This window comes from Camelus ferus, chromosome 25 (genome assembly GCF_009834535.1).
Source record: "Camelus ferus isolate YT-003-E chromosome 25, BCGSAC_Cfer_1.0, whole genome shotgun sequence".
Lineage (NCBI taxonomy): Eukaryota > Metazoa > Chordata > Mammalia > Artiodactyla > Camelidae > Camelus > Camelus ferus.
Window position 1 is genome coordinate 28,405,057 of NC_045720.1, and position 21,901 is coordinate 28,426,957.

Sequence of the window (21,901 nt, forward strand, 5' to 3'; positions counted from 1 at the left end):
TGTCCTGCTGAGACAGAAGAGCCTTATCCAGACTGGCCAATATTCAGGGCTACCAGATTCTCTACATCTACTCAAGCAATTCAAGCATGGAAGCCAAGAGACTGCATCAAAGATTAATTCGAGGTGCAGAAGGCCACAGGATCCGGAGACGATGGCACTGGTAAGAGAATGGCTCAAGTGCTGACTAGACCCCTGCTCAGCAGAAGAGGAGGCACCAACAATGTCCATGCAAACAAAGGGGTGGGGACCAGAGATGTGGACAAGGTCAAAGGGCAGGCTCCATGACAGTGAAAAAGATGGAAAGAAGGCTCTGGTTTAAGAGTTGGGTTACAGATTTAAGATTCCAGAAGTAAAGCCTTATCTAGAGGTCGAGGGTGAGGCCAAAGGAACAGCCAGCAGAAATCCAATGGAGGTGATGGTCTCTGAGCTGCAGGTATGGGGGAGATGAGAAGCCAAAGTTGGATGGATTTCAAGCCAAGGCAAAACCAGCGGTGACCTTAAGTGACATATGAGACCAAGGTAAAGAAACAACATGGATTTGAACTCTCCCCAGATATGATGCTGGCTAGGAACTGAGCCTGAAAGCGAACTTAGTTTACTTTAACCTGATGTGCAGAAGATCTACTGGGTTCAAATAAATGGCCCAAACTCACTTTCTTCATTTAGTTCTACTGTTATGCAGAAGCAGTAACACTGTCTTCTCACTGGTGTAACCAGGCTGAGAAAAAACTGAAAGTCCAGGTTTTTCAGATGTCTCCTGGCATTTTCAGTCACCCACGTGAGTGGCAGTGCTTCTGGGGCTTTCCAGTTCTTCCTGCTGCTCTGACTTCTTAGGTCTCTCCTAAGACTCAGACCTGCTGTCTGCTCTGCTCCCCAGTCCACCAACCTGTTTCATTGCCAAGGCATCTTTCCCCGCTTTTCTTCATGAAAGTTATCTTTGCAACCCCTGCTTCAAAACACAAAAGAAACTCTTCTCTGCACAATGCCTAGTGTCTTTTTTCTAGGCCCTCCTCACTAGGATCCTCTGCTGCCTGACAGCACCGGTGAGTGTGGTGCTGTCTCCAACAACAGAGAAGAGGAGGAAGTCAACCAGACTTTTCCAATCTTACCCAATCAGAATATCTCAAACAAAAGCAGACAGACAAAAAGCAAAGTGATATTCTGAAAGTACAAGTGAAAAGTACAAGTTTTTCCAACACGGAAGTGGAGCAGCAGCCCAGCCTCCACTTCCTTGGCCGTTAATTCTGACCTGGTGTTTACACACACCCCTGCGCTTAACCACCCACTGATGGCAGTATTTCACATCGTCCAATCTTCCAAGACTTACGTGGAATACATTGCAAACAGCCAGATTTTGCGTCTTTTTAATGAAATTATTTCCTTCAGTTTTGAAATGACATTTTTCAATCTATTCTTCTACCTCAAAATTCCACATTCATCTTCACTGCTTCCAAGAGTAACCACTCAACATTGTGCCAAAAAGCAACAGGTGACAGTATTACTACTTATAAATGACTTTAAAATAAAGCACTTAGAGTAACGATTAGCACACGGTAATCACTCAAAAATGCCAGTTATTGTGCTAAGTGAAAAATCCAGCAACAAGTCACAGAGATCTTTCCCAAACTGTGTACAAAATTCCAGACTAACCCACAAAAACCTGTCTGCCCCACATGAACGAACCATCCTCTTCAGATGGGCTCCTGCTCTGTTCTCAATGACTATATTTAAACAACTTTTCAGGTCAGTGGTTCCAGGTGTCTTTGGAACTGACAGCTAAGTGAGCAGATGTTTTCCCTGAGTGAGGAGAGACTGGGGGCTCTCAGGTGGTCAGTGAGCACTTAGGAGTCATTCAGAAAACAGGTACTGCCTGTGCTCAACTGTAGGGCCTGACTTTTTTTCCTTTAAACTACTGAAGTGATTTTCAAAAGATGTAAATCTCTGAAGTAACATTTCTAAAGTCCTTCTTCCAGCATCAACATGGGCCTACTTTCTCAGCCTACACACCGCTCCCCGGGACTCAGGCTCGGTGCCCCACAAGCCAAGGACATTCTGTGCACATCGGGGCCTTTCTCTCCTCCTCCCCCTGCCACCAGACAAAGTCAACCTCTGTGGCTCTAACTCCTTCCAGAGCACAAATGTCTAAGAAGGTGCTATCTGTCAAGATAAACAGCTTCGGTGGACAGCCAGTATCAGGACACAACCTCAGTCTTCAGTTTGCCACGTGAAAGGCCGGTGTGGATGGAAGGTACTCCCCACAAATGGGAAAAAAAATCACGACCACAGGTTTGTGGTTTAGTTCTCAAAAATCAACACTGTGAAATGACAATAATCATATTACTTTGTATTTTATGTATCTTATCAAGCCGTAGAAGAACCTCATAATGTGTACAGGGAAGGTGCGATGCTCACTTTACAAAGCAAACGAGGCCCAGAGAAGTTAAAAGACTTACCCCAGGTCACACAGCAAGTTGGTAGCAGAACCAGCAATAGAACTCAGATCCCTGGGTCCAGGACTCTTTCCATTATACTAAGCTACCTCCCATATGACACAATGAAACTGGAAAAGAAAATATTTCATGGGCCTGGCCTTACTAGCACCTCTTCTTTACTACCTCCTGTACCTTTCTGTCACTGCCTCTTGAGGGATATACATACAAAAAACTTCTCTGGGGGTGCAACGACACTGTACTTAATATGTTCCCAATAAACACTTCACATGGAATGGCAGAATACAGGAAAAAGTGACGTGCTATGTAGTGCCAAGAGTGCAGGAGTTAAAAAGACCTGAGTGTTGGTCCCACCTTTGCCACTGGGGACACTCTGCAAGCTGTATGCTTTAGACAATGATTCAACTCTTCGGCATTTTTACTTCTTCATCTACGAGAATAAGTTCAACAACCCAAACTACTTCACAGAACGGTTGTAGATACCAACTTAGACAATCACTATTAATTCCTAAGTTTAAAAATGCTTAATAAAAATATTTTAAAGGCAAGTACAGATGAGGTAGAATCTATGCTCATTGGAAAGGGACAGTAAATATCTGCAGATCAACACAGTACCCTAGCAGCCGTTTTTGGTTTAATTCCTTTGCAAGATAAATGAGGAATTATAGACACACAGTAGGTATACAATAAATACTGAATGAAGAATTTTCAGAAGGTAGGACAGCAGAAAAAGTATCACACCAGAGACCTGGGCTCTAATTCTAGCTCTGCCACTAATGGATGTGTGACTCCGGGCAAACCACTTTACTACCTCTGTGACCTCAAACTTCTACATCTGTAAACATGAGTGGGTCAATCAGACCGTGCAAAGTCCCTTCCAGGTCTAAAATTATAATAACCAGAGTTACTATAACTCACTTACATATAAGGAGAAAAAGATGGTTCTAAAAGTGTAAATTTACCATAATGCAAAGATAAAGATACTTCCTAATCCAACATCCAAACTATCAAAGGAATTCTAGGAAAGAAATGGGCCTTAAAAAGGCTCCTACTTACTTGCTAGACCTTGGAACTACCATTTCAGCTAGTGTTTCATACTGCTTAATCCAGTCGTTGTGGTTCAACCTGCAGAAAAGACACAATTAAGTCCTGGAAAAGAGAAACTAGCCCTACTTCCTGCCAAATTCAGAAAGAGAAAAAAATTATGAGATGAATAGGGAATTCAACTATAGCAAGTATACCTCAAATCTATTTAAACAAAAAAATTCAAGTTTCCTTCTGAGAATGAATTTCAAATACACTGAGTGGTGAAGCAGGAAATACAGTTCACCACCCTCTTACATTCAGTTAACTCTTGCAACAGAGGCGTAGCTTTGAACTTAGTTTTGGAAAGGAAGTAAAACAAAGTGTAGATTCCAAATTACTGTTAAACTTTAGGGTTGATATAGAAGAAAGGAGAAAAGAAAGAGAAGCGGGGAGACAGAGAAAGAGAGAAGGGGGAGAGAGAGAAAGCAGGGGGCAGTGGAGAGAGAAGTGGGGGGAGACGGAGAAGGTGAGACAGGGAGAGAAGGAGAGGGAAGGGGCGAGGGGGAGAGGGAGGGAGGGAGAGGAGCCATGCTGAAATCACTAACATTTCTTCAGCAGCCGTTATGAAAGGCTGGATAAAACCATATTTACCCAAAGCACACAGTACTAGGAAGTATTGCATCACAAAGTGACAGACAGTAAACCATGCTCCCACAGCATGTTGTGCAACAACCTTCTCTAGAGACCACTGGCTTTTGGGGGTGTGGAGAGAGAGAATTATGGCTGCAATGTAAAATAAAGAATTGTGGTATCTGTAGCCAGGATACTGAGTAATTCATTATGCAAGGCATCCTAGGTCTTACGTTTCAATTACAGGGTACAGAAAACTATGAGAACTTCTAGTCTGAAACACAAACTTTAAATAAACGCTGAATGAGACCAATCTTTTATCTGGGCAAAGGTTATTTTCTTGCATAGTATAAGAACACAGATACATAAAAATTTACTAGAAATAATCAGTGTTCTACTACTCTGCAGTGAGGGCGGGGAAGCAGAAGTCAGATAACACTGCAGCCACTGTAAATCCAATGGAAGGGCTTTCCCGCCCCTTTTCAGGAGGCATCATTTTCCAGTTATTTCCAGTTTTCTAACCAGAAAAAAAAAGGAGAGCACAGCAGAGGAAGATTTCATGAAAAAAGCTCTCAAGAGTCCCCAGATCTCCCACCTCTGTTTGGATCTCCCGAAGATTCCCTGACAGTGAGATAGTGACAGTGTTCAGAAGTGAAACCATTAATAGTGTTTCATACACACACACACACACACACACACACACACACACACACACACACACACACACACACAGAGTTCCAATCTTCCAAAAATTTCATTTTACCAAGATTAGCTATGATCAAATGTTAATTAAGGGGGGAGGGTGTAGCTCAGTGGTAGAGTGCATGCCTCACGTGCACAAGGTCCTGGGTTCAATCCCTAGTACCTCCATAAGTAATTAATTAATTAACCTAACTACCCCATTACCACCAAAAATATTAAATATTCTTTTAAAATGTTAATTAAGACAGAAGGCCTAATCTAAAGGAGATTGCAAAGGGTTATCTAATCCAGCAAACTATGCCCACACTTGTTTTTGTAAAGAAAGCTTTGCTGAGACACAGCCACATCCATTCACAGCCACACTATGCATGGCTGCTTTCAGCTACAACCAAAGTGGACGTGGCAGAGCTGAGTAGTTGTAACAGAGACCATGTGGCTTGCAAAGGGTAAAGTTCTTACTACCCATCCCTTAACAGAAAAAATACGCCTGCCTTTGATCTAATCCATTCTTTGCTTCTTAGAGGGCTAAATGCATCCTGACCAATCAGACTTTGTAGAAAAACAAAAACAAAGAATTTCCTATTTTGAAAGATCTAAACATCAGTATTTTAAAAAACTCCAATAATTTAGCATTATTTAATTTTCTAATGGGCCAACTCTACTAAGCTGCTAAATTTGATTTAGAATCTCAGTTTATAATTGATATCTCCATTACCAGGTTATGAGCTAAATTCTACTGTGTGTGCCACATGCTGGTTGACAGAATGAATGTCAAGGTGATATTCCCTTTACACTTGGCTTTTATGGAATACTTCAAGTTATAGTATCACTAACCAACATTTTTTCTTGTATTTTAACAAGTAACCTTTTGCAATAAAAAGACATACTTGGGAACTACGACCAGTAATGTGACGAGATACTCTGAATCAAGAACAAAGTCATCCTTCTTCACGATTTCTGCTAGACTTCTAGTTAGCAAACTTCCTCTGAGGAATTAGAAAAAAATCATTAGGCCAATAATTATGTGCTTCCACAACACAAGAAAAGAAACAGCAGGCTAATTATATTCACATATATTATATATACATCTCAAGAGAAGGGTTAGTCTGAGTTAACATTTTTATAAGAAGTCAAAATTCAGCTGTATATTTCCCACCCCGAAAACCAAAGAAATTTCAACATTTATCAAAATTTGCCTCTAGTGTCTCCCTTTGTGTTTGCTTTAATTATTGTAACTCAGCTCGACTCTTGATTACATGTATAATATCTTGACCGGGAAAGTGTTACCCATTAGATATCAATTAAAGTCTACTTCACCATAATTATGAAATCGTATCATCTAAGCACAACCTTTGATTTTTCCTCCCTCTCCCCCTGGGTAGCAATTTTGGTTAGTTAACCCAATAATCAACTCTTTCAAAGCAGTCTTTATTTGGTCTCCTAGCACATTTCATAACGAAAATGACTCGCCTTGTTTGCACCACTGATGGTACCCAACCAACTTTCCCTCTGGGAAATGAACACATAACTTGAATAGTTAAGCGCTTAAAGCTACACTTGCAGCAGTCGCACTGCAGCGAGATTGACCAAAACAAGAGTGTTCTGCTTTAAGAAAACCCAATATGGAAGAAATCTAAACTTGGAAAACAAACAAATTAAAGAGTGAGTATTATAAAAGGATTCTTCTCTATAGAATTCTTTTAAGCAGCAGATAATTGCTGTGTAACTAAACTATGATTTGATTTAAAACAATTAATTTTAGATAATTTTATCAGTGAAAAATCAGACAAAGGGATAAACCAGAACCGAACTCACAAGTATTACGTATGAAATGAGTATAATAAATCAGCCTACCATTTGTTTTGAATGGCCTGAATTAATGAGCTTTTCTGCATGAAGTGAAAAAAACACCATTTTCATCATAGAAACAGCACAAAACTGGAACTTACTAACCCTCAACAATAGTCTATTCAGTGTATGCTAGAGTGCTTCCCCAATTCTCAATATTTACATGTACTTGACATGCTTACGCATTCTTTCGTTCCAAATTCTGAAGATTCCCTTTCAGGTTGTTATATGCGGATGCTCGAGACTTCAGGTCATTGTCAATCTGAGTCACTCCCTTCAAAGAAAAAGAAGAAAAATATGGAAATTTTTCCCAAACCTGTCTCTACTAATACAATTAAAGTAGCTATACTAAAACATTAAATCAAAAAAAAAAACCACCACTAGTTCCTAATGTAAGAATATTCTATTATTTTAAAAGCACAACCTCATTAAATGTAAAACAACCCACTTCATTTTTAATAACCATGGTAATTTTCATATGAGTCTTTTCTACTAAAGATAATATTTTAGTCAACATGTATCTTAATTACTGTTACTATATTACTTCTTAAACCATGTAAACGGAACCTAGGCCACTGGGTATAAAGATTACTAATTAAAAGGCCTTGATTCACAAATCTGAAGGATTAATTTCCAAAAGGAACTAAATCACATAAAGTTTTGCTATTCACAACACCACTATTCTTACACAAAATATTTTTGCAATGAAATTAAAATTGTATTTGAATTTATTTATAAATGTTACAAAAGCCGATTTTTCAAAAAGATGTTTAAAACTACCAACAACTTAGGGAGAAAACACATAGCAGTAGATTTAATATTTGAAGAAATAATTTCAACTCATCTTTATCATTATTAGCTGTGTGACACTGGGGTAAGTCACTTCACCTCTCTGAGCCTGTTTCCCCTCATATATAAAAGTATCAAGAAGATGACCAAGTCCTTGATAAGGATCAAAAGAAAATAAGGCTCAGTCATAGTAAGAGTACCACTTTATATTATCTAACTACTCATTTTCATTAAATTTTATAATGACTTGAGTTAAAATCCTTGATAGTCTATATTCACTTACATTTAACTACAGAGCACAAAGTACAAATAAAGTCACTGGGAGCCAAGGAAAGTCTGTCCAAATGATTTAAATGATACTTTTGATCCCAGTCAGCTCATAAAAATGTTGGCAAACAATTAATAAGTCCTTGTTTACTTGCCTCATTATACTTTCAGGTCAGACCTTTACATTTTCTCTCAAGCTCAAAGACTTCACAATATAATACAGAAGGAGCTCTTAACTCAGTGAGTTCACGTACAGGTTTTAACACCTGTGGACTCCCTGAAACTGCACATAAAATCAAGTGGTACAAGAATACGGGGATTTTCTCTGGGTAGAGGATCAATACTGAATGTCAAAAGGTGTCAGAGAACCCATAAATTTTAATCTGGATTAATACTGTACATTAAAATCCTTCAGTGGCCATTATCACATATCTGAATGATTCATAAATCTCTAATGGATTCCAATTTTCTACATATTATCTCAGTTACCCTTAAAATTTATATAAATAATTATGGAATTCTAAAGTTACTTTTCTTACGCAAACATTGTTAATGCAACATTTAACATAACCTCCTAAATAAGTAAACTACACAACTTGGATAAGGTACACATAAAAGTGTTATTCTTCTCTGACATCTTTCTTTTTTAGTAAAATTATAGTAAAGGTACCTCCTCCTGTTTTTGTCAGTCATATATAATTAAGTTGCTTTGTCAAAGCCTAAATTAGAGTTTTTCATAGCTAAATACTTCTAAAATAAATAAAGACATTATAAATCAATGAGTCCTACCTGTGTCATTTTTTATCTTACCTTGGCAATTATTTCAGAAATGTTTTTCAGGGACTGCTTGATTGGATATTTAGCCATGTCCCACTGAAACCTTGTTATATAAGTAACCAAGTCGACTGAAATAAGGGAATAAATTAATTACTGAGAAGCAATAGAATTTTTTAGTATGCTACACAGTAATAGATTTTAATCCCGAAATTGGCATTGAGAAAATCAATAAAGATGTCATCCTTTCTGAAGAGTTCTGGTTACCAATACTAAGTAACATGGATTAATCAGAATTTCTACCTTGTACTCTGATTGGATCTCTTCTCCTTACTCAAAATTTAATATACATTAAAATGCTCCTTCTAATTTGATGACTTAATAAATGGAATATGTACATACCCATGGTACCTAATTATGTAGGAGGAAGAGACACAAAGATTAAGAAACTACCTCAAATTGTCTCCTCAAAAAGCAGAATTTGACAAAAATATGTTCTTTCTTTGCCACTTAGCCAAACAAACTGAAAATGAACTTGTCTGCTAAAACCATATGATGATTGTTTCTAGGAGTCTGTATTTCAATAATTTTCAAAACACAGACCTTTTCACTTTCAAATGAAAAAAATTAAAAATGCAGAGCCGAAGAGACACTCAACAACTAATTCCCTGAATGTCTGGTAGCCGAGATCACGCAAGGCTGATGGGATCAAGATCCAGGAAATCACATGTCAGTTATGGCTAACCGGCCAAAGTAATGCACAACAAAGTATCTTCTCTCCTCAGCTTCTCCCTACATAATACCAATGAGTCAACAACATACATAGTATTTCCAAAAGCAGTGTTGGACGCAACATCCCCTAGACTGTCAACCCACATTCCACCTACGAGACTGACTGCCCTAGTTCATCAGGTGCCTAGAGATCAGTAATGGCACCTAAAATGAGCACATCTAACTTCTGTCCTTCTGCCCCAAACACTCATTAACAGAAACAGTAAACAGGTCAGGATCACTATTATAACAAAGAGCAAAAATAAATTATTAAAGTTTTTTTTAATTTTACTGAGCACTTATTTGGCATCTATTATTTGCAAGCAGAAGAAATGAGATTAGAGAAACACTAGATTTAAAATACAGTAACCACCAAGACTTTAGCCAAACTAGCTACTCCATACCGCTGCTTCGGCACCCATTCTGTGTGGTCAAGTAGACCGCAGGGGCCCAGAAATTACTCTAGTAACAGCCGTCAATAACAGCCTGAAGTCACAAGTAAATGTAAATTCCTGACATGACTTCCCTGATACTGACCCTGCGATAAGCACTCTCCCTGCCACCCAGGGCCTCTTTCTAGTGTACCCTTTAGATAAGACCCCCTCGAAGTTTACCAAAACCCTGCTTTTGGGTTCAAATCGACCAATCTGGACTTGGCTTGCGATCCCCAGAGCACCCAACCCATGGACCCCAATAAAGGCACCTGCCCCAGGTCCCGCAGCTCCCTCTGCCTGTTCCCTGCCTTGACCTCCTCGCATGCCCCCCGCCCTTCCTCTAGGACACGTGAGTAATAAACTTCCCTACTTCACTCTCCCTTTTGGTCTTTTGTTGACCCTGGCTCACCATCCCATGACTCCCCAGGGCTCTACTAAACAAATGTTCATTTAACCAAGTCACATCAGTCACCTTTACCAGGACAAAAAAGGAAAGGGTTGTTTCTTATTATAGTGACATATCAATAAAGATCTGCCTAATTTAAAATGAAGCAAATGCTAAAGTGCTATTTCCTAAGAAAACAACAAATCCAAGTACAAATGACAATGAGGTAGCAACCACCTTTATAAAGCCATTATTACACAGAGCAAACTTTACGCAAATACTAGTTTCTAAGACAGTTCAGTAGTAGGCTATTCTATGGATTAAAGTAAAAAAAAAAAAAAGAGCCATATTCAAACTGGAGACAAGGAGGCATTACTCTGCAATAAAACAAATAATTTCTATTCTAAGGCTTTAGCAGTTGGATGCATTAAATACGAAAACCTAGAGAAGACAGCAAGTGTTCAACTGGAACAATGCTGAGACATATAACTTGGAAACATACAAGTAAATCCGAGCTGACAAATACATCTCAGAAAGAACTAAGATAAAGCTTTATAATACTGCTTTTGGAAGGATCCATATCATAAGCTGTATTATATTACGTAGGACTGTCTTATGAGAGGTTGTGTTTCAGGGAACAGGTTGTAACCAGCAGTATCACTAAATTCAGTAATAATTATATTTTAATGGTTTTTTTAAATTGTATTTAATATCCTTATCTACAGATCTTTTTAAAGTCATTTACTTTATAGAAGTCAACATCAAATCATAAAGCATTAGCTTACCTCCATTGGCCAACAGATTCTCCTGAACTTTATCTTTACTGTCCTCCAATACATCAGCCATATACTGAGCCACTTTCTTAACCACCCTTGGAAGAAAAAAAGAAAATCAATCATTTTCAGGAAAACAACCTAAAATCCATGCTATACAATGACTATACTACACAAAGACATGAATTTCACTCTATGTGCCTATTACACTATCTATATAATAAAGAACAAATGGGTCTTAACTTCTAAAATAATATTTTAAGGACAAAATGGACCAAGATTTTGTTACATATAAAACTCAACTGAACAACTGTAGTTTTAAGGAGACTACTACATGCAGTACGTTTATTAAGTTTGGAAAGAAAGTAGTGGAAAGTTGTGACTATTAAAATTTTAGTCAGTATTCCATTGTAGGCTCTATGGTTGAAGAAAAAAAACAAATCTTAGAAATTTTTCACAAAATGTTGTGATCAGAGTTTGAAAAACAGGAGCTTTAAAACTTTTTATCACTATTGTTTCTAATGGCAAAAAAGAAAGTTTAGAACTTTTTAATAGGATTTCCTTACAATAAGACTTTATAAACAAACAAAGAAAAAAAGTAGCGGAAAATTAGTGAGAATAAGCTGAAAAATGGGCAACAGATCTGACTGTGCTGCAAGGGCTGAGAACGAAGGGGGCAGCAGGCGTTAGTTACATGCGTGTCACCAGTCTGCTCAGGACGAAGGGGGGGATCCCAGAGGCAACAGAACACAAGCAACAGAGTGATAAAGAATGTGCTCCTACATTATTTACTCTTTAACAATTTACTGAGCATCTACTATTTGAGAGGAACAATACCAGAGAGGAAGCCACAGCATCAAAACTACTGAGGCACCAGGATATCACCTTGTCAAGCCCTTCACCTTACAAATAAAGACAGCCAGGTATAGAGAGAATAAGTGACTTAGTCACAAAAGTCACAAAACCAGTTCATGGCAGAGCTGTTACTAGAAACATGGTGTCTTGACTTTGGAGTGCGGTGTTCTTTCCCCCATCCCATTTCTGCCTCTAGGCTGTGGGTAGGATACAAAAGCATACACGAGAAAACTCTCTAGATTCACATTGCTTAAAACTGAAATGGAGAGATACCAAAAAATACAGATGACTAAATACAAAGCAATCTGTAGTAAGTGCCAGCTGAGATGACCCGGTTACAGCCAGAGACGCATAAAGGAAAAAGAGATCACTTGCAGCTACTATAATCAAAGAAGTAGAATGGGTCATGAGCAGGGCAATGAAGGATAGGAATGGTTTTAAAAGGCTGATGAGATGGGAAGACAGTATATTCTTGCCAGAGGGCATCATATGAGTCAAGATCTGGAGAGGCAGAAGAGCAAAGAACGATGAGGGGTCCAGACTGCCTGGAGTGTGGTGCTGAGGGAGAAAGGGAGGTTGGGCTGGGAAGGCAGGTGGGGGCCAGACTGTCTCTGATGTCAGCCTTTGGGGAGAGGTGTTATATGGTCAAAACAGGACTTGGGACAATTACTCTGATGACTTTGTACTCAATGGCAGGGAGTGTAAACTGGAAGACAAATTAAGAAACTTCTGCAAGATGAAACAGCAAGGGCCAGAAAGAAGCAACAAAAGGGCAAAATCTGAATGACAATCCTACGCTGAATGACCTCAAACCTACGAAAGTGGAAGAGATTCAGAAAAAATGATGTAAGCCTTATGTCTTCAACATGTTTAACCTGGGCTTTGTACACACACTTGGCTGTGTCTCCAAAATTCACCCATTCCTTCAAATATGACAAACTATAATTCCCATATAACTTGACAAGCATCCTGTAAACAGAACCATTTGCTAGGAACCTTCAAAGATGGGCATGTTTCCACAGAAACAGTTTGGAGTGTAGAATGGCTGTGCCAAATGTATTAACTTAACATCGCATAACTCAGAATTTGACAATCTCCCTACATATCTCTATAAAAGTAGCTATGACACAAAGTCACCTTAAAAAAAAAATCTACTCTTAACGACTAGATTACTGAAAAAGTATAAACTATACTTTATTCCACATACCACAATGTTCAGACTTAAAAACTGAAACATTTAAGTCAGTAAGCTAGCATCTAGCATTACTACCAAGGTCTAACCTTAAAGACCTTAAAACCACTGTGGCTTTTAGATTCCTCATATCTTTCGGGAAGACTGATAAAGACAAGATTGCATAACAGTGCAAAATAGCGGAAAAACTGCATGGTAACTTGCAACTCTTCTGACCAAATGAAGTACATTTGCCCTAAATATTTTTCAGACTACTTCCCTAAAAAAAAATGTGCACAAACTTTAAACTATATTCAGGACATCCCATTGACAATTTAAGGAAAAGACCTAGAAAGCCACTGAGGTGATTAATAAGGATCCAAGTGTTAATAATTATATTTTCAGGAACTTCCCTTCTCAATGTCACTTTCGTTGTCATGACTTAAAACTGTAATGAGGTAGGTGGGACTGCAGGGAAGGCAATCACCTTGGGGATGGCAACTAGGGAAAGTTTCCTCAAATTCTTTTCTTAATTAAAAAGCTATAATCAAGAACTCAAGAGACAATTCTTACCATCAGTTTTTTGAGAGTATCAATAATTGTGTTCATATCTGCTTTATATGAATGCATGGGATGCTTAACCCTAACAGCAATCTGTTACCTCTTCTTTCATCCTCTCTTTTCCATTTTTATTGCCTAGCACCTGGCCTTAGTTGAGATTTTTAATATCTCTTGCCTAATCTACTGTAACACTGGCTCCTAACTGGCCTTTCTGCCTGATAAATACATCTTTAGGTCTATTTATTTATTTACTACATGTCATTACGTTAAAATATCTCTCTGCAACACATCAGCCTCTATTACCAGAGCATCATGGTGGTTCTAATAGTTCAGAAAAGTGTAACAGCATAAACAGGAAAACCTATCTGCACAGATTTCAAGAATAAGTTTCACTCTGTAATAGCCTATAAGGAAACAAATATGAAAAAGAATATATATATGTATAACTGAATCACTATGCTGTGTACCAGAAATTAACACATTATAAACCAACTATACTTCAAAAAAAAAAACTTAAAAAAAAAAAAGAAAGAGTAAGTTCCCCTCTATTCAAGTGTGTTCCCTTAAAGCTTCAATCAAATGTACATTTCTAAGGTTCTCCAAAATTCTGTATTTTACAAATTACACCTATTTATCTAAGCCCTAAGTATTTAAAAAGCTCTGTATTCCAAGACTCAAAGGGATCGTAGACTGATTTTGTCAGTTAATCAAAATGCAGGAAGTTATTAGGAATCCCATATCCATCTTCAGCTAAAACACACAGTAACTGAATTTCAAAAGTGACTAAACCTGTAGTTTAGAAAAACTCTTCTAATATAACTGAATTTTGAAGACAAAAGCATCACCAAATACATCTGCAAATAAATGGTGTAACATCCCATGTTCATGGGATGACTTACTATGCTAAGACTTACTTACTATGCTAAGATGGCAATACTCCCCCAAATTATGTACAGATTCAATACAATCCCTATCAAAATTCCAGCTGACTTTCTGCAGAAATTTGACATGACGTTCCTAAAATTCATATGGAAATAAAAGGAATCAGAACAGCCAAAATAATCTTGAAAAAGAAAAAGTCAGTTGGAGAACTCATACTTCCTGATTCCAAAACTTAATTACAAAACTACAATAAGCAAGGCAATGTGGTACTGGCATAAGGATAGGAATACTGAACACAACTGAGAGTCCAGAAATAAACCCTTACACTTATGTTCAACCAATTTTTGCAAGGGTGTCAGGACAACTCAATGGAGAAAGAATAGTCTTTTCAACAAATGATGTTAGAAAACTAGATATCAACATGCAAAAGAATGAAGATGCACTTCCTACCTCATACCACACACAAAAATTAAGTCAAAATGGATCACAGACCTAAATGTAAAATTATAAAACTCTTTGAATATAGACATAAAACCATGTGACCTTGAATTGGGTGATAGTTTCTTAGATATGATATCAAAAATACAAGCAACAAAAAATAGATAAACTGGATATCAAAATCAAGTATTTTGTGCCTCAAGGACACTATCTAGAAAGTGAAGAAAACCCACAGAATGGAAGAAAATGTTTCCAAGTCATATCTGACAGTGGAGTTTTACCTAGAATATAAAAAGAACTCTTACAAGTCAATACTCAAAAGATAAATAAGGGAATTTAAAAAATGGGCAAAGGATTCAAATATATACTTGTCCCAAGAAACACAAATGGCCAACAAACACATGAAAAGATGCTTAACACATTATCCATCAGGGAAATGCAAATCAAAAACACAATGAAGTACTACTTAACATCCACTAAGATGGCTGTAATCAAAAAGATGGATAGTAATTAAGTGTTGTCAAGAATGTGGAGAAATTAGAACCTTCACACACTGTTGGTGAGACTGTGAAATGATGTAGCCACTTTGGAAAACAGTCTGGCAGTTCCACAAAATGTTAAAAATACAGTTACCATATGACCTAGCAATTCCATGCCTAGGTACATACCCAAGAGAAATGAAAACGTAAGCGTATACAAAAGCCTGTACACAAATACCCACAGCAGCATTACTCAGATTAGCCAGAAAGTAGAAATAACCAAAATGTCTATCAACTGATGAATGAATTAATAAAATGTGGTTTATCTACACAAGGTAGTATTACTCGGTAATAAAAAGAAATTAAATGTTGATATATGCCTTAACACAGATAAACCTCAAAAACAGTAAGCTAAGGAAAAGAAGCCAGTCACGAGAGGCCACATATTGTATGATTCCACTTATATGAAATGTCCAGAATAAGCAAATCTATAGTGTCAGAAAGTAGATTAGTGGGCACTGAGGGGTAGGGAATAACAGCTAATGGAAACAGGGTAGTTATGGGGCAGGGGGTGAAAACGTACTAGAATTTATTGTGGCGATGGCTGCACAACTGTGAATATATGTAAAATCACTGAACTGTACACTTAAAGTAGGTGAATTGCAATGGTATGTAAATTATCTCTCAATAAAAATGATATTAAAAAGAAGTCACCATTTTCACACTTCAAACAGGTGTATGCATGTAAATTGTATCTTCATAAAGTTGATTTACAAAGAAAAAAAGCCACTGTTTTCTAAAACCATGCCAATAAGCAGGGTATTCATGTGATAGTAAACCCAATGTCCAGGTAGCCCGACACTCTCGTTTGCTCTAGTCCATGCATATAAATACATTACCCTTCTACAAATGCATCCAGTTTAGCCAGTTCATCTGACAAGCCAACCAAGACATCTAGCGTGCCAACCTAAAAGGGAAATACAACACTTTATTACCTAAGTTTCATCCTTTAAAAAAAAAATTAAACAAGATACTACAACATCTTGATTTGAAGGGCCCACAGATCTAGAGTTCTCCATATTTTCGTTAATAATATGCATGTGGTTAAAAAATGTCTGCTAGACATTTCAAAGCTATTTATATGTACAAGATAATCCTCTAATTCATGGGCATAACCACCAACTCAGACGTGAAGATTCCACAATGACAAGTCTGTGCCTCTGCTTGCGCTGCCCAGTGATGGTGGACCATGTGAAGTCATGGTTTATGACAGCAGCTCTTAAAGCGGGGGTCCGTGACCGTGCATCAGAGGGTCTGTAATTGAGTCTGCATGCAAAACTATATATGTGTCTAAATGAGCAAGTTCTGGAAGAAGTTCCACAGTCTATATCAGTGTATCAAAGAATTCATAATTCCCCAAATATTAAGAACCAGTAACTAAGTATTTCTTAAATAAGTGCTATGTATAACCAACTCATTTGGTTAACCAGCAGGATATAAACATCATGTTCTTTTCCATTCTTTACAAAAGTTCACTCAACTCATCACCGGCAGTCTGCTTCACTTAGAGGCTGCCAGGTTACTGATGTTTAATAAAAGTTAAATGGATAAACTAGATTAAATAACTAGGTTAGATTTGCCCAGTATAATTAAAGAGGTACAACGGTAAAACATTTACAACATCAGTATTACATAAATTTAATAACAGAAAAATGGATTCACTGTGATATTTAGGAATATATAGCCCTAAGATTTTTTTACTTCTGAAAACCATATTTGTGAAAGTAATATATCAACTATTTTCATAAGATCTCATTAAAATTTAAATCATAATTTACAGAAACACAAAAGTTTAGGAAAAATGTTACTTCACTTCTAAAATCTCTATTTCTTCATTATCTAAAATCTGAATATTAGAAAGAACAAGACAGATTTAAAATTATGCCAATGTCAAGAGATGAGAGTTTTCTTTTGAAGGAACCTGGACATATCATCTCCACCGAAAGTAAGCAGAGACAATCATCCACCCCTTCATGATGAACTATTCTGCACAGTACAGTTTTACCTTTAAGTCAGGAATGTTAAACTTGGAGGTAACAGCAAGATTATTGTTCTTTGTAGTTGCCGCATGCAACTTCTCCCACGTTTGCTGACATGTTTTCTCCCCAGGAGCTGATATAAGCCAGAACTCAGTCATGTTGGTTATCAGATATTTCTTCCAAAATCAAGAAATACTCTGAAAGGTAAAACAAAATGTATTTAATATCATGTTTCTAAATTATTTCAGAGTCACAGGATAAGTGATAAGTATAATCTGTTTCAAAACTGATTCAACACTGACATATGATCCCAAGCAAAGTCGAGTTTACTTACCTGGAAGTAAACCCACATAAATGGCGACTTATTTATGATACTAGTAAAAAGAGATGATAAAGACCTAATACATTCTAAAACAGGAATTATTCAAGAAATGAAACTGTATAGCACAGGGAACTATACTGAATACCTTGTAGTAGCTGATGGTGAAAAATATGAAACTGAATATATGCCATGTTCCTGTATGACTGAAGCAATGTGCTGTACACCAGACATTGACACAACACTGTAAACTGACTACTTCAATTAAAAAAAAAGTGAGACTACCCAAAATACAAGCCACCAATAGTTTCATTCCACAAAGGAAATCACAAATTTATGTTTATCTTAAGTTTGTAAAACATAAAGCCAAAACAGGAAATTAAAAAACACGCATAACTTACTTCTGAGAAAGAATTAATTGAATAGTAGCCACTAAATAAATTTGTCACATCAGGCTTAGCAAATCCTGTAAGGTTAGCCAAATTGGTGGTTAATTTTAATCCATATTCAATCTAAGGGAATCTCCTCAATCCCTAGCATATACTCAGCAGCCATCAAACACATACATTTACCTCTCCCCCCAAAAATCTTGTCAATAAGCTTTGTATTAAAAATGTGACATTTATTTTTGAGGGGAGAGGTGCATAATACAACACTATTAGACCTGAGAGAGAGAGAGGCTGTGCGTGTCCCTTTCCCAAACTCCATCAAGACACAACCAACCCTCTTCTACAATTTTTCTCCTCTCCCCTTTTCCCTCCCTCCCTCTCTGACACACACACCAAAGTGGGGAAAAGAAGTCCTAAGTCAAACCTATTCAGAATCTAAGTAGGTAAAGCACACAAACACAAAGGAATTCATAAAAATGAATATATTACAGCATCATTATTTCCACTCTAATATGTTTTCATTAGAACCACCATAAACTTTCTACTACCATTGCTAATCTAACCCTTCCTTAAACTTGGAGTCTATCTTAGATAGAAGATAACTTATAAATTTGTCTTGATAATAAAATCAAATAATGAATCTGAAAGAACTTTGTAAATTTAAATTTCCTTTGAAATGTGAAGTATTATAGTTAGTCACAGTGGACTTTCATAATTTCAGAAGCCCATTGTAATTAAAGCAATCCTACCCAGTCATTACACAATTGAAGGTAAACTGAACATAGATGTCATTCTATATACTTGTTATTTTTTCCTAACTTCTGTTTCTGTTTCTACCAGATATTAGGTACTGCTCTAAATGTTTTATACATTATCATCTCCATCCATCTTCCCAACACTCCAATGAGATACATATCCTCCTCCCCATTTACAGATAAAAAACAAACTCAGGTTAAACTGGTATAAATATAGATGCTGATACTAAACAAGTATCTCAAGAATTATACTCTAAGATGACTTTTTCGTTATTACTGATAAAGTTGCATTGAGAGCTACTCGCTCTCAAGTGGCCAACAAACTAAACCCAGGCTTGCTAATGATGGTGAGCCCAGACAATAAGACATTCAGAGCATCAAGTTCTAAGGAGGCCATCCAAAGATAATCTTTGATTTGAGAACAAAATCCTCACTAGCCTACTTAAGAAACTGCAAATGTTAAAGTTTTTATGTAAATATCCTTCTACCCATATTCTTTTTCCAACCTGGTTTTTTCACTCAACCTATTCTTAGAATTATTCATGGTGATTTATATAGATGTAGTTCATTCATTTTGTTATACTGGCATTTTATGAATGAACTAAAATTTATTAACCATTTTCCTCTGGAAGGATAGTTACACTTGCTTTACTTTTTTTTTTTTTTTTTCTGTTTTAAACAATTCTGCAGTGAACAACTTTGTACATGTCTGTTTTTGTGAGTCTCTCCAGGACAGTGAGGAATAAGATTGCTGAACTGAAAAGTATGACAATGTGGTAGACTATCTTCGGAGGCAACATGTCTTTCCATGCTCTTGGCAATGTGACTGCCACTCCTCCCATCAAAACATGGAGTCTATTTCCTCTCACTGTGAATCTGGCCTTGTGAGTTGCTTTGACCAACAAAATGTGTGGAAGTCATACTATTCAAGTTCAGGGTCCAGGCCTCAGAAGACCTTGCAACTTTCACTTCTGATTCTTGGATGGCTGCCCGTCAGACCACTACGGAGGGAGGCCAGTCTAACCTAGTGGAAGATAAGAGACGACACGGCAGAGAAACAACAACACTGCAGCTGACCACCAGCATAAACTGCCCAACATGTGAGGCCATCTTAAAACTTCCTGTCCAGCCAACGCCCCAGCTGAATGCTGCCACTCAATAAGCACAGGTGAGACAACCCAGAGAATCAGGAGAAATAAGAACTCACTGTTTTAAGCCTCTAAATTTTGGGATGGTTTGTTATGTGTCATAAGATAAATGACAAAGACCGTTGCTAATGCTACTGAGTACTACCGAACTTTCTCCAAAGCAGTTCTGATTTAAGTTCTCACATCCTGGTAAATACACTGTTCATAAGTACACATACAGTTACAGGGGGGAAAATGTATAGGAGTAGGGCTTTTTGCTGTGATTTTATTTCTTTTCAATTAATTTTATTTCTTTAAAAAGTTATCAGGACAAATATGGCAAAATGTTAATATCTATTAAACCTGAGTAGTGGGTACATGGATATCTGTTAATCTAAAATATCTGAACTTTTTCTGTATACTTAAAATATTTCAAAATTAAATATTTTAAAAACAGTTATAAGAATGTAATTAATTCATGATAAATTAAAGCAGAACGCTCAGTAAATTTGTAAAAAGTATTTTAGTGAACTTTCAAATGGAATATCCAGAGAATTATAGAAGTCTAGCCACCAAATTAATCCTCCAAGCACAACTTTTCTGTGTTAACTTCAGTAGAAATGCTGTCTAATCTGTTTATATCCTCTTATGACCCAGCATAATATATTGAACACAAACCTTTCTGAGGTTTTGGAATTTTTTTTAAAAGAAGTATTTTAGGGTCAACATATTCAACAATTCTAACCATGTAACACTGCAAAGCTAAAAACCTGGGCTACATCTGCACTAGCCCCACAATCTATCTCAGGAACTTGCTTTTTAAGTTAAATTCCTGATGAAATGTTGTGGGTCTGTCTCCTGCTTTCCTGTCATTCCCTGTTCCTGTCACCTGCCTTTGTCCTTTGGCCACTTTGGCCTTGGCTGCCTCCCTATCTCTGGTCTCCTCCATCTAATATTCTTGCACTTATCAAATATAGCTTTTTTAACCCAAACACCAATCACAGGATTACCTTGAACTAAAGTCTCAGTTAAATTGATTAGAGAATCCAGTAACATCTTTGAACCTCTTTTAATAAACTAGATCTTTAGGAGTTTGAGATTTACCAATGTTAGCCACTATATATAAAAACAGATTTAAAAAAGTTTTTTCTATATAGCACAGGGAACTATGTTCAATATCTTGCAATAACCTCTAATGGAAAAAAATATGAAAATGAATACATGCATATGCATGACTGGGACATTGTGCTATACACCAGAGATTGACACACTATAATTGACTGTACTTCAATTGTTTAAAAAAAAAAACCTAGATCTTCTAAGTGATGATAGTTTTTGGATTGAGGTTTATTACAATTATACAAGTGGTTCTATTAAACAAAGCATATTTGATAACAGTTTTACACCTCCTCTCCCCCAAAGTGGCACGTGATGAAATCAATTGTTAAAGTCTTCCTGGCAATATTGTTCAATTATCGAAACTGCAGCTTCTTCAACGACTGTGGTAATATGAGCTATTACAGTAGATGTCACTATCATACCATTCAGAGTTCTAGAAAATCTTTTTCAGCCAACAGGTTTCCAAAGGATTCCAGGAAATAAGAAAGAGGATCCCATTTTCTTATCCGTAAATACCTGCCCTACCCTACTTTAAGGAGGTTTTATTCAGATCAGATGAAAGAATGTCATAATTCTTAATAAAACTGGAGTCCAGAAATGTCTAGGAAAATTATAGAAAATCCTCTAATTTCATCTTTTCCCTAGAGCCCTCTCTAGAGCCTGCTTAGGGATGAGAAGGTAAAGGTGTTTTCCCCTTTTGGTACTGTGCTATACACCCTTACTTAGTTCTCACGGAAGTCCGTGGCTAGGTAGGAATGCTCGGGGAGGTAGTAATGTGGGTACTACACTACCAATGGGCAGATGCTGCTGAAAGCTTGCTACCTGACTGTAAGGCCATGTCCTTTCCATTGTGTCACACTAGGAGAAGAAACCGTTCTATATCTGAGCCCACCTCGGCTTTCCTATTTGGAGGGAGAG

General features: G+C 37.1%; 1 protein-coding gene across 1 annotated transcript in view; it reads right to left on the reverse strand.

Annotated features, from left to right (window-relative positions):
• The window catches only part of ATP6V1C1 (ATPase H+ transporting V1 subunit C1), a 42,255-nt gene that overhangs the window by 7,762 nt on the left and 12,592 nt on the right, over positions 1–21,901 (reverse strand). Inside the window, exons 2-8 of the mRNA XM_006192828.3 lie at positions 17,301–17,471; positions 16,135–16,202; positions 10,862–10,947; positions 8,523–8,617; positions 6,839–6,930; positions 5,696–5,794; positions 3,507–3,575 (exon numbers count right to left, since the gene is read on the reverse strand). Of these exons, the coding sequence (XP_006192890.1) occupies positions 3,507–3,575; positions 5,696–5,794; positions 6,839–6,930; positions 8,523–8,617; positions 10,862–10,947; positions 16,135–16,202; positions 17,301–17,432 (641 nt within the window). The 5' untranslated portion in view covers positions 17,433–17,471. The remainder of the gene's footprint in view (positions 1–3,506; positions 3,576–5,695; positions 5,795–6,838; positions 6,931–8,522; positions 8,618–10,861; positions 10,948–16,134; positions 16,203–17,300; positions 17,472–21,901) is intronic.